The sequence below is a fragment of the Entelurus aequoreus genome, linkage group LG22 (assembly GCF_033978785.1).
Source record: "Entelurus aequoreus isolate RoL-2023_Sb linkage group LG22, RoL_Eaeq_v1.1, whole genome shotgun sequence".
Lineage (NCBI taxonomy): Eukaryota > Metazoa > Chordata > Actinopteri > Syngnathiformes > Syngnathidae > Entelurus > Entelurus aequoreus.
The window spans coordinates 18,434,336-18,451,945 of record NC_084752.1 but is presented as its reverse complement, the minus strand read 5'-3'; the positions used below and the strand labels follow the sequence as shown (position 1 = coordinate 18,451,945).

At 39.0% G+C, this 17,610-nt stretch overlaps 3 protein-coding genes across 6 annotated transcripts in view; 1 reads left to right on the top strand and 2 right to left on the bottom strand.

Annotated features, from left to right (window-relative positions):
* The window catches only part of lg22h22orf23 (linkage group 22 C22orf23 homolog), an 86,574-nt gene that overhangs the window by 24,217 nt on the left and 44,747 nt on the right, over positions 1 to 17,610 (top strand). The window lies entirely within an intron of this gene.
* klf1 (Kruppel like factor 1 (erythroid)) overlaps positions 1 to 17,610 on the bottom strand; it is a 251,904-nt gene that overhangs the window by 212,824 nt on the left and 21,470 nt on the right. The window lies entirely within an intron of this gene.
* LOC133639504 (nuclear factor interleukin-3-regulated protein-like) overlaps positions 15,364 to 17,610 on the bottom strand; it is a 6,511-nt gene continuing 4,264 nt past the window's right edge. For both annotated transcript variants that reach the window (XM_062032852.1, XM_062032853.1), the window contains one exon: positions 15,364 to 16,289. In XM_062032852.1, coding sequence (XP_061888836.1) covers positions 15,789 to 16,289 — 501 coding nt within the window. In that variant the 3' untranslated portion in view covers positions 15,364 to 15,788. The remainder of the gene's footprint in view (positions 16,290 to 17,610) is intronic.

Genomic DNA, 17,610 nt, shown 5'->3' with positions numbered 1-17,610 from the left:
GAAAAAGGGTTGAACGAGAGTTCCCGCCAGAATCCTCAAGGTGCTTTTGTTGACCAGAGAGGAAATTCTGTAGAGAAATCTCGCTCGTTGGTTAACCTTTTTGATTACCTTGGTTGCCATTTTATCACAGGAAAGGTTAGCCTCTAGAATGGAACCTAGGTAGGTGACCTCATCTTTCCTGGTGATAACAATGTCACCTACTTTTATGGTGAAGTCATTGACTTTTTTAAGGTTGATGTGGGACCCAAACAGGATGGATTCAGTTTTACCCAAGTGTATGGACAGCTTGTTGTCAGTGAGCCAGGTGCAAGTTCTACAGAGCTCAGCACTGAGGATTTTCTCCACCTGTGACTTGTCCTTGCCGGATACCAGCAAGGCAGAGTCATCCGCCAACAAAAACAATTCACAGTCGCATGCCGATGACATGTCGTTTATGTATATTAGGAACAGTAAAGGTCCCAATATACTGCCTTGGGGGACTCCACAGCTCACCGAGGGGGGGGGGGGGGGGGGGGGGCGACGACACGGTGCCGTTCACCTCTACCACCTGCTCCCTCCCCTCTAAGTAAGATTGCATCCAGCTCCATGAGGTTTTGTTAAATCCGATTGCTCTGAGTTTATCCAACAGTATAGCGTGGTTAACGGTGTCAAAGGCCTTCTGAAGGTCCAGCATGACCATGCCGCAGTATTTGCCCGCGTCCACCTCATGTTTGATGTGGTCGGTCAGATAGAAAAGGCATGTGTAAGTGGAGTGGTTAGTTCTGAAGCCGGATTGGAATTTGTACATGAGTTTATTAGTGGCAAGGTAACTATCGACCTGTTCATAAACTATTTTCTCCATTACTTTCGAAACGGAACTGAGAATAGAAACAGGTCGGTAGTTGCCAGGTTCCAATTTGCTTCCTTTTTTAAAGAGGGGAGTTACTCTTGCTATCTTAAAATCTTTTGGTACTTGGCCTTGTGTAATTGATAGGTTTATTATGTGCGTGATGATCGGGGCAATGATGGAGGCAGAGTCCCTGAGGAATCTGGAGGGAATATAATCAAGGCCGGTGGCCTTGTTAGGGTGGAGCGCGCTCAATTTTTTAAATAAGAAAGAAACAACCCTTTTGTGTGAATGAGTGTAAATGGGGGAGGGAGGTTTTTTGGGTTGGTGCACTAATTGTAAGTGTATCTTGTGTTTTTTATGTTGATTAAATAAAAAAAATAAAAATATATATAAAAAAAAAACTGATACCGATAATGGAAAAACCGATGCAGATAATTTCCGATATTACATTTTAAAGCATTTATCGGCCGATAATATCGGCAGGCCGATAATATCGGCAGGCCGATATTATCGGACATCTCTAGTAAAAATACGTTCTCGCAATTGTTGGATATGAATTCAAACCATAACTAACCATCAATCAATCAATCAATGAATCAAGTATTATTTATATAGCCCTAAATCACGAGTGTCTCAAAGGGCTGCACAAGCCACAACGACATCCTCGGCTCAGATCCCACATCAGGACAAGAAAAAACTCAACCCAATGGGAGTACAATGAGTACAACGTTTGCACGTGACGTCAACGGTTGAAGCGGAAGTATTCGGAGCCCATTGAATCCAATACAAAAAGCTCCGTTTTCATCTCAAAATTCCACAGTATTCTGGACATCTGTGTTGGTGAATCTTTTGCAATTTGTTTAATGAACAATGGAGACTGCAAAGAAGAAAGTTGTAGGTGGGATCGGTGTATAAGCGGCGGACTACAGCAACACAACCAGGAGGACTTTGAGATGGATAGCAGACGCGCTAGCCGCCGACCTCACCTTGACTTCCTCCGTCTCCGGGCCGCCGACCGCATCGGTGATCGGGTGAAGTCCTTCGTCGTACCGTCGATCGCTGGAACGCAGGTGAGCACGGGTCGTGATGAGCAGATGAGAGCTGGCGTAGGTGCAGAGCTAATGTTTTTAGCATAGCTCTGTCGAGGTTCCGTAGCTAAGTTAGCTTCAATGGTGTCGTTAGCAACAGCATTGCTAAGCTTCGCGAAGCTGGAAAGCATTAACTGTGTAGTTACATGTCCAGAGTTTGGTAGTATTGTTGATCTTCTGTCTATCCTTCCAGTCAGGGGCTTATTTGTTTTGTTTCTATATGCAGTAAAGCCCAATGCTATCACGTTAGCTCAGTAGCTAAAGTGCTTCACCGATGTATTGTCGTGGAGATAAAACTCACTGTGAATGTCCATTCCGCGTTCTCGACTCTCATTTTCAAGAGGATATAGTATCCGAGGTGGTTTAAAATACAAATCCGTGATCCACAATAGAAAGAGGAGAGAGTGTGGAATCCAATGAACCCTTGTACCTAAGTTACGGTCAGAGCGAAAAAAGATTCGTCCTGCACTGCACGCTAGTCCTTCACTTTCACGTTCCTCATCCACGAATCTTTCATCCTCGCTCAAATGAATGGGGTAATCGTCGCTTTCTCGGTCCGAATCTCTCTCGCTGCATTGAAAACAATAGGAAAATGGGAGCAGCCCTTCCTCCGGTGACGTCACGCTACTTCCGGTAGGGACAAGGCTTTTCTTTAACAGAGACCAAAAGTTGCGAACTTTATCGTCGTTGTTCTATACTAAATCCTTTCAGCAAAAATATGTCAATATCGCGAAATGATCAAGTATGACACATAGAATGGATCTGCTATCCCCGTTTAAATAAAAAAAAATCATTTCAGTAGGCCTTTAAACAGAATCATATTGGTGCTTTGTTTGATTTCTTTGGTTAAGCCATTCCATAATTTAATTCCACATACTGATATGCTAAAGGTTTTAAGTGTTGTACGAGCATACAAATGTTTTTTCCTCTAAGGTTATATTTCTCCTCTTTTGTCGAATAATTGTTGTACATTCTTGGGTAGCAGGTTTTAGTTTGCTTTATACCGGTACATCATTTTAGCTGTTTGCAAATGCACCAAACCATTGAATTTCAATATTTGTGATTTAACAAATAAAGGGTCTAAACATATCTTCTCCTTAGCACAATGGCTATTATAATGACCTGTACTACTGTATATTCACATTCTAAATAATGCTTTTACAGAAATATCTTGAACATCTTGATAGGGAATTATCATTTAGGCATGAAAAGTCCTTGGGCAGTATACTTAAGAGTCAAACAAAATGTATCCACATCACTCAGTCCATAATCTATTTACAAATATATAAGAAATAACAATAGCTCATTGAATAATGTTATGCTTTTGCCTTTAATTTGTTGATCAGGATTATACTCACAATAAAACTTCACACAAAGATTTAAGGCAAGAAAAAAATCTTATTTTGTTATGCAACAAGTCAGCCTTATTCCAAAATGGAATAAATTAATTTTTGCCCTCAAAATTCTACTGACAATACCCATACTGACGATGTGGACAATTATCATTTTTTTAAATTGCAAATGTATCAATAAAAAAATAAAAAATCACGTGTACGTATTTGATGAAAATGAACCCTTCTTATCCAACCTAATGAGCTTAAGAGGTGCTGCAAAGAGGAATGGGCAAAACTGCCCAAATATAGGTGTGTCAAAATTGTGGCATCCAATTAAAAATCACTTCAGGCTGTAATTTCACAAAGTATTGAGCAAATGATGTGAATGCTTATGTACTTTTAATACATTTACACAATAATAATACTACGTTTCACATTATCATTATTGGGTACTGTCAGTAGAATTTTGAGGACAAAAATGAATTTATTCAATTTTGGAATAAGGCTGTAACATAAAATGTGGAAAAAGTGCAGCACTGTGAATACTTTCTGAATGTACTGTAACTAGTTAACTCAGAGGCGTCAAACTCAAAGCCCTGCGGCAGGCCAGATCGGGACCTGAAGTAATATGCGTCAATAAAGTACTTTATTTTTTAAATATTTGTTCTTTCCATTTTGACAGTAAAAAACATGTATTGCATGCAATTGCATATCTTTTAAAGTTTAAAATGATCTAATCATGCAACAAATATAAGACTATCATCATACATTTCAGACTTAAAATATATATCTGCTTGACTTGTGATTTTAAAGCAATATATTGTACAGTAAAAATCTATAGTACAGTTTTTTCATTTACAGTAATACGCTGTAAAAACCTCCGTAAATCTTACGGTAAGATTGTGGCGACTTGGCTGCCGGTTTTTTACTCCAAAATCTAAAGATTTTTTTTGCAGTGTATGTAAAAAAAACCATTATAATCAAATGCATAGTAATGTATAATAATATCATGAGGTGACTCCCTATACTTTTATATTTATACATTATTCACGGTTACAGGCGGACCTCCGAGGGAAGCCATAACTGCGATGTGGCCCTCAGTGAAAACGAGTTTGACACCCCTAAGTTAACTCATGTGATTAATCAGAAAAAAATATTGCATTAATCATGTATAGAGGTGAAACTAAAAAAAATGTACATCGTGCAAAGGTTAGATTATTCCAGCAATTACCGCAGATTTAGGTGAAACTAATATATGACATACGCTCAAATGTGCAACTCAAGATATTTCAAGCCTTTTTGGGATATCATGTTGATGATTAGGACATACATCTAATAAAAAACCTAGAATTGATCATTTCCGAAAACTTTTGTTTTTTCAAAAACTGTATGCCATGATCCTCAAAATTACAACAATCAAAGGCTTGACATATCTCATTTAGCCTGTAACACGTTTATATCACATATTAGTTTCACATTTAAAGTTGACCTGCCGACATTAATGGACTTTTGTATGATATTAAATTTTTTTGAGTTTCACCTGGAGCAGCACGATGGAAAAAAGGGGTCAATGCTCGTGCCCCACAATAAGAAGATCCTGGGTTCTATCCCCGGGCTCAGGGTCTTTATGTGTGGAGTTTGCATTTTCTCCCAGTGACTGCATGGGTTCCCTCCGGGTACTCCGGCTTCCTCCCACCTCCAAAGACATGCACCTGAGGATAGGTTGATTGGCAACACTAAATTGGCCCTAGTGTGTGAATGTGAGTGTGAATGTTGTCTATCAGTGTTGGCCCTGCGATGAGGTGGTGACTTGTCCAGGGAGTACCCTGCTTTCCGCCCAAGTGCAGCCTGGATAGGCTCCAGCCCTCCCGCAACCCCAAAAGGGACAGGTAGTAGAAAATGTATGGCTGCTCTTACCCTAACTGGACTTTAGACAAAACTCTAAGTTTTGAGCAATTAAAGGACATGCAGTCAAGTAAAATTAAATTATTGTCCAAATATTGGGGTATTTTTTAAGTTAATTTAATTCATGCAGGTGAGTAATGACCTGTGATTAATCATTATTAATTCAAATTAAAAAGTGTTAATTTGACTATAAAAACAATATCATTTGACAGAATTAATATAAATAAAAAATATATAAGATCAACAAAATACCAACATTTCCTTTCATCCCAAAAAGTCAATAGGGCAAAATAAGTGAAGAAAATAAAAAACTATTATTGGTTCTCATTCAAATAATTTTAATGGTTGGTTGCAACAAATAGCACACTCAAAAGTCTTTTTGTCTCATTCCCATTTCTTCTTTTTAATTTTGAAGCTTTACTGAGAACCTTCTTAAGACCCATCCATCCATCCCATCCATTTTCTACCGCTTATTCCCTTCGGGGTCGCGGGGGGCGCTGGAGCCTATCTCAGCTACAATCGGGCGGAAGGCGGGGTACACCCTGGACAAGTCGCCACCTCATCGCAGCTTCTTAAGACCCAACATTGCAAAATATAGTTTGTTGCAATTTTTCAACAGGTCTTAAAATTTTGATGAGGGGTGTATTTGTGAAAATAAACATGGAAGAGAACTGTTAAACGTTCCGATACTGACACTACCTTGGGTATCGATACAAATACGAGTACCAATATTCATTTTATGATCGTGATTATATTGTATCCAGTAGAAGCCACAGGTCAAATACTTTAGGCACACAACAAATATTTTTTGTTTGTCATTTATCATCACGATGGTATCATACTGATACATACATGTCAAGGTACGGCACACTTCCCCTCTTTTGACACGTTTGGACGAGGCGACATGCTGGCTCACACATGCACAGTTGTAGAATGATAGTACTACCATCGCTCATAAAAGGATCTAAATTGCAAATAATCCCTTTTCAAAGTAAGATTGTCACTATAAGTCAATGTGTAGCCAGATGCTCATTTTTGCTTGACTTATTGGGTCATTAATACTAACGTGCACTGTGCAATATTTCATTAAAGACTTAAAACGAGCTGCCAGTCCTCATCGTAAAAACATTATTACATATTTTCAGCTGTAGTACAGACGTCCGTGACAATATTGTCTTGAACACCTCGCTATACCTTGTATACAAAGATTGTGCCTGCTGTGTTTACAGTAAATAGTGTGTGCATACGTATTGATCTTTATCTCTAGTGTAGTATTAAGGACCCTCCTGCAGAGACATACTTGCTTTTTAAATGCATATCTTATCACATCTATAGAATGAGAAAAGTTCCCAAGAAAATCTAAAATTACCCAGAATTAAACATTTGTCTTTGGATAGAGTGTTATTTATTTTATTATTCTATTATACAACACCACTGTCCTCGCCAGTACCAGTTACATCAGAGCTGCTTCATACCACATTCTCTCTCTATTCCTTTCCCTTTGTTTTGTCTCCTTGCTCTACACCCCTCTCTCTCTCTCTCCATGTGCACACACACGCACACACAAACACACATGCACACACACACACACACACACACTATGTGAGGAACAGTGGCCTTGAACTTGTCTCACTCCTCCCCCCACCACTAGTATGTTGTTGAGACAGCCAACCCCCAACACTCACTCCACATTCCCATGGTTACTATGATGTGGTGCCTGCCTAGCAACCAAACCTTTCTAATATGGATTATGGTGGGGGGTCGTTCCACTACACCCAATGAAGCAATGAAGATTGATTACAAAATGGAGGATGAATGGATGAAAGAGTCATAGGTCCAATTGTCTGTTGCGGCATCCTATATTATCAAGAAAGTGTTTATATTGTATGGCCAATATGAATAATATTATGATATACTGTATACAATATAGACAATATCATTAGGACATGAAAAAAGGAGAAACTATGGAGGTGGAGCTTCTTTGCAGCAGTTTCCATTCCTCTTGGGGATAATTTCTACAAGATGTTTGCAGTGTTTCCCATATTTCATTTATCTGAAAACATTGGACCTGTTACGCAATTGCTCATAAAGGCGTTAAGATGGGAGTGTGTGTGTGATTGTAGGTTGTCGTGGCATCGTAAATCTGCTTCTCAATACACTTCATACACACCCAGGTCAAGCAGAGAAAAGGGCAGACCTGGGCAAATTAAGGCCCGGGGGCCGCATGGGGCCCGTTAAGCTTTTCAATCTGGCCCGCCGGACATTGCCAAATAATTTTTTTAGATCTTTAAGATGGAAACTGTAGCTGCCATTATGATGTGCAGTTATGTTTTCAAATGACCGTAAGTCTTGAACGATACAAAGTATTTCAATGGTTGGAATCTCCGCTTTTGCATTTAATACTAGTTACTATGGTAATCTAATTAGTTACTAAGGTAATCTAAATCACAGCAGCTCAGACAAGGCACCGAGCAGTGTGGGTGGGGAGTGTTTCCACAGAGTGTTTCCAGAGCGGCCAGCCTGAAATGCAGGTGTCAGGGACAGACGCGGAAAGAGATTTTTACACCAAAGTTCTTAAGCTCAGTGATGTATCAGATTGTAGATGGGGTTTTTTTTTACCCTTCGTGTTCATATTTCGCTGTGTCTGTTCCATTTTTGTTGCGTTTCATTGGATTTTAAAATATGTCAATCTAGAGAGGGTGACGTTCATATGTTGTCAATATTCAGTGTTTTATTGTTCATAGTTAATATTGTGAAACCCACATTCTTTATTTTCATGTACATTCTGGGTGTAAAACAGTAAAAAAAATGCATTGCAAAATCAACTTTTTCTGATTTCTATCTAGTATTTCTTCTCAATGAGCAATAAGTCCTTCTGTTTGCAGCCTACAAATTTCCGGGGCTGTCCCGATATAACTTTATCACTTCCAATACAATACCGATATTGGAGCCTTGAGTATTGGCCGATACCGATATTGATACGATATCAGTATGAGTTATACAAACTTTTATCATTGTGTATTGTGGAATGTCAGAAAAGGCTTAAATTACTTAAACAGTGAATAATGCAAGGTATGAAAAACACTAACATATTTATTATTAACCACCTGGAATGGACTTATGTTGTCTTCAAGTTTAAGTAGAGTGGTAATTCCTTTTTTGGCGGCACCTTTTGGAACACAATAATTCATTAAACTAAGCTGTTGATGCAATAAGTTTTATGATGCAGACATGTTTGTTACTGGATACTTCCTACTATGCTTCTTATGGAGACTTTTGTATGTGTAAGTAATATGCAACTGTAATTGTTTAAAACTTGTTTATCTTGTCCTGTTTTAGACTGCAATATTGTAAGGACATTTATTACACTTATTATGCCTAGCTTGTGTGCTATTGTGTGTTTAGATGCGGTGTCGCTGCTACCTTCAAGTTTCACAAATTCAGAGTACCAGTACTAGTCAAACAATTGTCAAATGGGTGTCACTTTTTTAAAGTGAAAAAAAACAAACAATTGAATTATTTTCCAAGTAGCATATAGTCTATGTTTATGTTCACAAAAAAAACTAAAATACAAGAAAATACCAACCTTGTGTGCTTATTGGAGGACATTTAGATGTTAAAATAGCAGTCAAGTAAACACCAGAGCAGTGACCAGAGGGGACTGCAACGCTTGTCTAAATTTGGCCAAATGGTGGGGTCTATCAGAGGCATACAGTCATGTATGCCAGCCCATGTCAGAAACTGTGACATTCATTTAACATTTAAAACTGCACTGAAACAGTGGTTGAAAACTAATCAGACATGCACGCACAATTAGATTATTCACTTGTTTTTTTGTTTGTTTGTTTTATTTTTTTGTCCATGGTCTGTGCTTATGGTATGCTTGTAATGTCTTGTGATTCATGTATTCTTTAGTACCATGACCTGCCTTAGGACAACGGATGAAAATTAGCTATTGTGCCAACTCCGGCATATTTACATTGTTGCTCTATGTTGATGTATATGCATTGTCCTAATTCAAATAAATAAATAAATAAATAAATAAAATAAAACCGGCTGTTCAGGTTTGCACAAGTAAACACCCTGCAAGACTGCTTGTATCAGAGCTGATACCAGAGATTACAGATGCAAGCATATGTAATCCTATATATATATATATATATATATATATATATATATATATATATATATATATATATATATATATATATATATATATATATATATATAATTATTATTTTTTGCTGATATTAATTTCTTAACGTTTGGTTTTAATTTTTATTTCACATGCATCATGACCAATTATGCAAAATTGTACAGAGACGTCACACAACACCACAAATAGAATGTAGTCCTGTATAGAATCTATACATCCAGCATTCCTGCACTAATTCCTTTTGATGATCAGGTTCTCCCAGACCAAACTCCTCCAAGCATGCCTTTTTGGCCCTTGCTGTTTTTTTTTATCAATCCCATTGCTTTCATAATGATCTATATTAATAAATATTACACTCATTTGCTTTTTCACCCTTGTTCAGACATTTCTGCATCCCTACATTGGATGTTTTCTAGCCAAGAGGTGTGATTGATTGATTTATAGAAGAAAATGTTTTTCTCAAGTCTAGTGTCTTAATGACTTTTCTGATGTCTCTGAGCATGTCACTGCTCTCTCCAGGTGTTCATATATTCCTAACCTGCATCCTTCTTGCACAATGGTCAATCAGTCTGCACCAAAGCTGCTTCAAAGCTAAAAATAGCTCTTGTGCGGATGACGGGATAGATGACTCATGCAGTCTTTATGCACCTCTCCCTGCGTGTATGCACTGGCGCCACTTTTTTATTATTTTTTTTCAGTTTCAGGAGTGAAGACGGTTGAAAATCAAGTATAGGGGTTCAAAGCATAACTTTGTTCCTGGCAGTTGGTCCCTTGTCTTTACCCGCAGGTCACAATTTGTCACAGCATTAGATAACTCACCAGCCTTTTATTCAAATGTACTGCATGGATGCAGCACACAGAGGAGAGTGGATACAGTATGTGTCACAATTACCTTCATAATGTCTGCACACACTGGAGGCTACTCATCTGCAAACACTGACAACATCCCTCAAATTTCACAAACCACTTTATATGTTAGACCAATTTGGTTATCTAAAGTAATATGCTCTAGACATGCAATATGTATAGTACAGGCCAAAAGTTTGAACACACCTTCTCATTCAATGCGTTTTCTTTATTTTCATGACTATTTACATTGTAGATTGTCACTGAAGGCATCAAAACTATGAATGAACACATGTGGAGTTATGTACTTAACAAAAAAGGTTAAATATCTGAAAACATGTTTTATATTCTAGTTTCTTCAAAATAGTCACCCTTTGCTCTGATTGCTTTTTTGCACACTCTTGGCATTCTCTCGATGAACTTCAAGAGGTAGTCACCTGAAATGGTTTTCACTTCACAGGTGTCATAGTTTTGATGCCTTCAGTGACAATCTACAAGGTAAATAGTCATGAAAATCAAGAAAATGAAATGAGAAGGTGTGTCCAAACGTTTGGCCTGTACTGTACTTTTTAAAACAACTTGGCAAACACAATTTTACTTGTTTTGACGTCTCCATTTCCTTCTTCTGACGGCTTCTGTTTTGCCTTTTTAAAGTCTCAGATGTATTACAAGGACAGGCTAATTGTTCTAACAGAAAAAATATCTTATTTTGAAAAATGTAAGGATATATTTAATTTGACTTTGATTTCAGTTTTTGTGGATATCCTTTGCAGCGAAGCCAGAGTGCAGAGATCTCCAAAATGAGGCCCAGAGGCCATGTAACAACACATTATGTAACTAGATGAGGCAATTCCTGAAGGAATTGCATGTGAATGCTCCAATGCTGAAGTTGAACTGAAATCCTGGATTTTAGTAGAGCACATAATTCCCAAACAGCCTGAATATTTTGAAGTTGGAACAGTTGGAATCAGATGAAAAATGTGGGAGTTGTGGAACTTTGAAGAATGTCCCATTGGTTTCAATGGGAATTTCCTAAAAATTTGGGAATTTCGGGAAAAGCGGGATTTTTTTTTGAAAATGGTAAAAAAAAAAAAAATTGAATGAGTTGAAATGGTTGGTGTTGAAATTTTTCAAATCGGTCGAGAAATGTTGAAGTAGTAACATGTTGAATTGAGACATGGTATTACGGAATACCTGGAATTTCGGGAAAACCGGGAATTTTTCCAGTTCAAAAACCAACTTTGTTTTTTGTCCTGATTTTGAGAAATGATTTGATGGTGGAACGGTTGATGTGCATTGAAAAATGTGGAAGGAGTAGTCGCCAGAAAAAAGGGTGAAAAATAGGGCTTTGGAAAACCAGGAATTCTGGAAAATCCTGGAATTTCTTTGAACTTGGAAAAAGGGTAGTTTAAATTTCCAGGATAGTGGAATGTGTTGAAGATAGAATGGTTTGAATCGGTTGAAAAATGTGAAAATGGTGGAAGTTTGAAAACCTGGAATTCTGGGAAATCTGGTAATTTTTTGAATTTGTCAAGGGAAAGCCCGTGATTCCCGAATAGGCTGAACAGTTTGAAGTTGGAAGGGTTTGAATCGGGTGAAAAATGTGGAAGGTAGATTGCGCTGAAATCTGGAGAAGAAGAAGAAGTTGAAGAAGTTTAATAATCAGATTAATTTTGGTGTAGACAACCATATGTGTGAATGCATTCACACAATAATGGTGCTTTATGTAATAATGTACTAGATTTTCACCCTTATAATGTAATAACTAGGAATGTACCGATTAATCAACCACCAATCAGTATGGGATGATTTTAATGAAAAAGTATGTGATCGCCATTGCCGATCAACGCCTTTCAATGTCAATTACAAACGTTGATCCTGATAATCACCTCCATTACGATAAGTAAACTGCATTTATGAATATTGATAATATGATTTCATCAAGTTTCATTATCACTGGAGGACATAGCTTAACATTCTTTACATTAAAATACACAGAGAGCAAGCAGGATCAGGCTCTCTGGTATGCTAGCTACAAACAACAGAAGTGTTTAGTAAAGTTTAAGAAGTGTGGATGGAAGCGGGTTTCAGAAGAAAGTAAGCAACTATTAAGAGGAAAATCAACTATTACAATAATACAAGTCGAGAGAGAGAGAACAATATAACAAAACTGTTGGTGTGTCAGCATTGTCAGTCAGTTGACAAAAAAATGGTGGGGTCGACACCAAGGTTAATATCAGTAAATGATCGATAATGATTAGATCAATATTTTTATTTTCTCAAAATCATTTTTTCTAATTTATTTTTGTTGATGTTTTCACATTCAAGGAGACATTCCCTGGACGTAGGAGGACTTTGAGGCCAAAAAGTATTTCAATGAGTAATACATAGTAGTTTTCGATTCTGTTTAGTTATTGTTCAATTGTTCAAAACAATTGGATGTAATAAATGATGATAAGGAATACGTTAAAATGTTGTGCTGATATTGTTAAATTGTCGAAAGCAATTGCTATAAATACATTTGTAAAATTATAGTTATTACAACATGTGATCGGTATCGGTACTGGTATCAGCCGATCTCACTCATTGTTGTTAGGTATGGGCAGCATAAATCCCTGATCAGATCATACTAATAATGTCACATTTTGTAATAAAATTCTTTAAGGCATTTCGTAATACACTTAGACATATTTTATTTAACTTTATTTATTTAACTTTCTTCCATATTGCAAAAGTTATGACAAAATCCAGATGCTGCTCTTTTTTTTAATAGAATGTAACAATCTGTTGTACTGTGTAAAATAACATTCAAATTGATGCCTTAGTTAGAAAAACTATCACAGCACCACAATACTTGACATAAAATATTTACATTTTCATCAAAAATTTTAAAAACAACATGCAGTTCGTCATTGATTTGATAAATGATTATTACTATTTTTGCGTTAGTGTTTTTTTTCTTCTTAGTATAGTATTTGCATAACATATTCCAAATTGCGTTTCACTGGTAATTTTCATGTCAGTAGCATTTTAATAATTTAACCTTTGTTTCTAGTTTGTAATCATATTCTTCATCATAATCAACAAATTTCCATTTAATTTTTTGGACAAGTGAAACATCGACAAATGAATTGTAATGAAGATTAAACGTTTCCTGTTGCTGTATATTTAAGGAATCAATTTCAATAGTTTGTTACATAATGCACCAAATTGTTACATTCCATCCATCCATCCATCTTCTTCCGCTTATCCGAGGTCGGGTCGCGGGGGCAGCAGCTTATGTAGGGAAGCCCAGACACTTCCCTCTCCCCAGCCACTTCGTCCAGCTCTTCCCGGGGGATCCCGAGGCGTTCCCAGGCCAGCCGGTAGACATAGTCTTCCCAACGTGTCCTGGGTCTTCCCCGTGGCCTCCTACCGGTCGGACGTGCCCTAAACCCCTCCCTAGGGAGGCGTTCGGTGGCATCCTGACCAGATGCCCGAACCACCTCATCTGGCTCCTCTCGATGTGGAGGAGCAGCGGCTTTACTTTGAGCTTCTCACCCTATCTCTAAGGGAGAGCCCCGCCACCCGGCGGAGGAAACTCATTTCGGCCGCTTGTACCCGTGATCTTGTCCTTTCGGTCATAACCCAAAGCTCATGACCATAGGTGAGGATGGGAACGTAGATCGACCGGTAAATTGAGAGCTTTGCCTTCCGGCTCAGCTCCTTCTTCACCACAACGGATCGATACAGCGTCCGCATTACTGAAGACGCCGCACCGATCCGCCTGTCGATCTCACGATCCACTCTTCCCTCACTCGTGAACAAGACTCCGAGGTACTTGAACTCCTCCACTTGGGGCAGGGTCTCCTCCGCAACCCGGAGATGGCACTCCACCCTTTTCCGGGCGAGAACCATGGATTCGGACTTGGAGGTGCTGATTCTCATCCCAGTCGCTTCACACTCAGCTGCGAACCGGTCCAGCGAGAGCTGAAGATCCTGGCCAGATGAAGCCATCAGGACCTCATCATCTGCAAAAAGCAGAGACCTAATCCTGTAGCCACCAAACCAGATCCCCTCAACGCCTTGACTGCGCCTAGAAATTCTGTCCATAAAAGTTATGAACAGAATCGGTGACAAAGGGCAGCCTTGGCGGAGTCCAACCCTCACTGGAAACGTGTCCGACTTACTGCTGGCACTGATCATACAGGGAGCGGACCGCCACAATCAGACAGTCCGATACCCCATACTCTCTGAGCACTCCCCACAGGACTTCCCGAGGGACACGGTCAAATGCCTTCTCCAAGTCCACAAAACACATGTAGACTGGTTGGGCAAACTCCCATGCACCCTCAAGGACCCTGCCGAGAGTATAGAGCTGGTCCACAGTTCCACGACCAGGACGAAAACCACACTGTTCCTCCTGAATCCGAGGTTCGACTATCCGGCGTAGCCTCCTCTCCAGCACACCTGAATAGACCTTACCGGGAAGGCTGAGGAGTGTGATCCCACGATAGATAGAACACACCCTAGAACACACACAGCCATCGTGCCCCACCTCCGGGCCTGGCTCCAGAGGGGGGCCCCGGTGACCCGCGTCCGGGCGAGGGAAATCTGGGTCTATAGTTTTTATTTCTCATTGAGGTCTTCGAGCTGCTCTTTGTCTGATCCCTCACCTAGGACCAGTTTGTCTTGGGAGACCCTACCAGGGGGCATAAAGCCCCCGGACAACATAGCTCCTAGGATCATTGGGACACGCAAACTCCTCTACCACGGTAAGGTGGCAGCTCAGAGAGGAGTGTTACATTTTATTTTTAAAAAAAAGAAAGTGTAGCATCCACATTTTGTGATAATGTTTGCAATTGGTAGCAAGTTATTACAAAATGTGTCAAATTTTATTACAAAATGCAGTAGATTTTTGCAAAATGCAACATTATGGTGGACATTTATTACATTATTACACAATTCGTTGTTACAGCCAATCAAGGTAAAGGGGCATATGTGTAATAACATCAATCAATCATCAATCAAAGTTTATTTATATAGCCTTAAATTACGAGTGTCTCAAAGGGCTGCACAAGCCACGACGACATCCTCGGCTCAGATCCCACATCAGGGCAAGACAAAACTCAACCAATCGGGATACAATGAAAAACCTTGGAGGGGACCGCAGACCCCCCCCCCCCCACCCCACAACTGATGCACAGATGAGTGGTCCACCCCGGGTCCCGACTTAGAACAGCTAGCGCATCATCTGTGGTCACTACATAACCACTCCACATAGGAGAGGGGGCAGAGCAGAAAAGAGACGGCAGATAAACTGGTCTAAAAGGGTGGTCTATTTAAAGGCTAGAGTATACAAATGAGTTTTAAGATGGGACTTAAAGGCCTACTGAAATGAGATGTTCTTATTTAAATGGGAATAGCAGGTCTATTCTATGTGTCATACTTGATCATTTCGCGATATTGCCATATTTTTGCTGAAAGGATTTAGTAGAGAACATCGACGATAAAGTTTGCAACTTTTGGTCGCTGATAAAAAAAGCTTTGCCTGTACCGGAAGTAGCGTGACGTCACAGGTTGTGGAGCTCCTCACATCTGCAAATTGTTTACAATCATGGCCAGCAGCAGCGAGAGCGACGATTTCCCCATTAATTTGAGCGAGGATCAAAGATTTGTGGATGAGGAAAGTGAAGGACTAGAGGGCATTGGAAGCGATTCAGATAGGGAAGATGCTCGGCTCTCAGACGGGCGTTCTCCTCCAGCAGGCTCAGGACGCGCATCTCTAACACCGTGTCATTGGCACGCCGTTTCTCCCGGGAACGCTTGGCTGCTTCGTTGTTTTTCCGCCGCTTTTCCCGGTAGCCCTCGACTTTCTCCTGGCTGGGAGTGAAGTGTCGATTATGGCGTTCTTCACAGCTGCTATTAAGTTCAATGTTGTCTTTATGCTTGAGGGCAACGCCACAACCCAGCAGGTTTCGGGTCAAGATGGTGGCGGCCTCGTCACAACACAGAGACCCGGTGTGCGGCCCCTGCTCTGTGCTGCCACCCTTGATGCCCCCCACAGTTTGTCCTGTCATGCTCAAAGGGCGCAGGTCAGGCAGCACCGGGGCAGTGAGGATTGCAGGCTGAGGGTGGCGTGGTGGTGCCACCTGGTGGCCAAAAGGAAAAGTTGGTCAGATTTACAATGTATGTACATTTAAATGCCATCCATCTATTTTCTACCGCTTGTCCCTTTCAGGGTCAGAGGGGGTGAATAAGTAAATATAAATAAATAAATAAATTATAAATAAGAATAAATGAAAGACAAAAAATTATGTTTCAAAAAAATAAATGATGTATATGTGACTCACAAAAACTGCATTTTCATGTCGATTATTTTTTCCATTTTTTTCTAATAATAAATTATGGGTTCAATGCCAAAATGCCTTTAACAACATCTGGAAAAACATATTTTGGAGAAAAATTGACTGACAGAGACTGATGCAAATACTTCATCAGCAATCAACTGATGAAACATGACAATAATAACCTAATAACTGATTTTACTACATGCAGGAGCATTACAGCAACAACATGCTATTTTAAAATATATTTAATTTAATTTTTATAGATGGTCATTTTTTATTATTCTCCACAGACACACACACACACACACACACACACACACACACACACACACACACACACACACACACACACACACACACACACACACACACACACACACACACACACACACACACACATTTGTATATACAGTATATATATTACTAATTTAAAGCATTTGTGCTGCAGCTTCCCTGTGCATAAAAGTGTTTTATTGATTGAATATACATTTAACAACAAACGTTTTATTATGATGCTGTATGAAGCATGTATGACAAATATGACCATTTTAAGCAATGTACTGTACTTCATTTATTGATGGTTATCAGGAGGTTATGGCTTAATTCACAGCAATATTTATTGATCAACTTTTTTTGTCAGATTTTCACTTATTCATTGATCATTATCTTTCTATCTTTCCTTAGATTCAGACCTTTTTTAATTTAATCAAACTTGACATTTATGTGTTGTTGTTTTTTTTACTTCATTGTTATATGTATTATTTAATTCATATATTTTTAATGACTTTTATTATTTTATTGGTCAACACCTTTTATCCGTTTCTTTCCTTCACCATTGCCTGAGCTATCCATGTCTTGCTTTGCAATCCCTGTTCTGTTCTTTTCAATTAGAAAATGTTGACACTTAAACATGGGAAATTAAAAAAAAAAAAAACGTTTTCATAACAAAATAAAAATACAATACACACCAAAAAAGGGTATATTGTAGGATTAAATAAGATCTGCTTTTTCCTATTCCTTTTTATGACATGTTGAATTGTGAAAGCATCACGTTATGTAACTTGCCAAGCATATCTGGAGCAAATAAAAGCAAACCATACCAGTTCTGTAATTTATTGCTCAC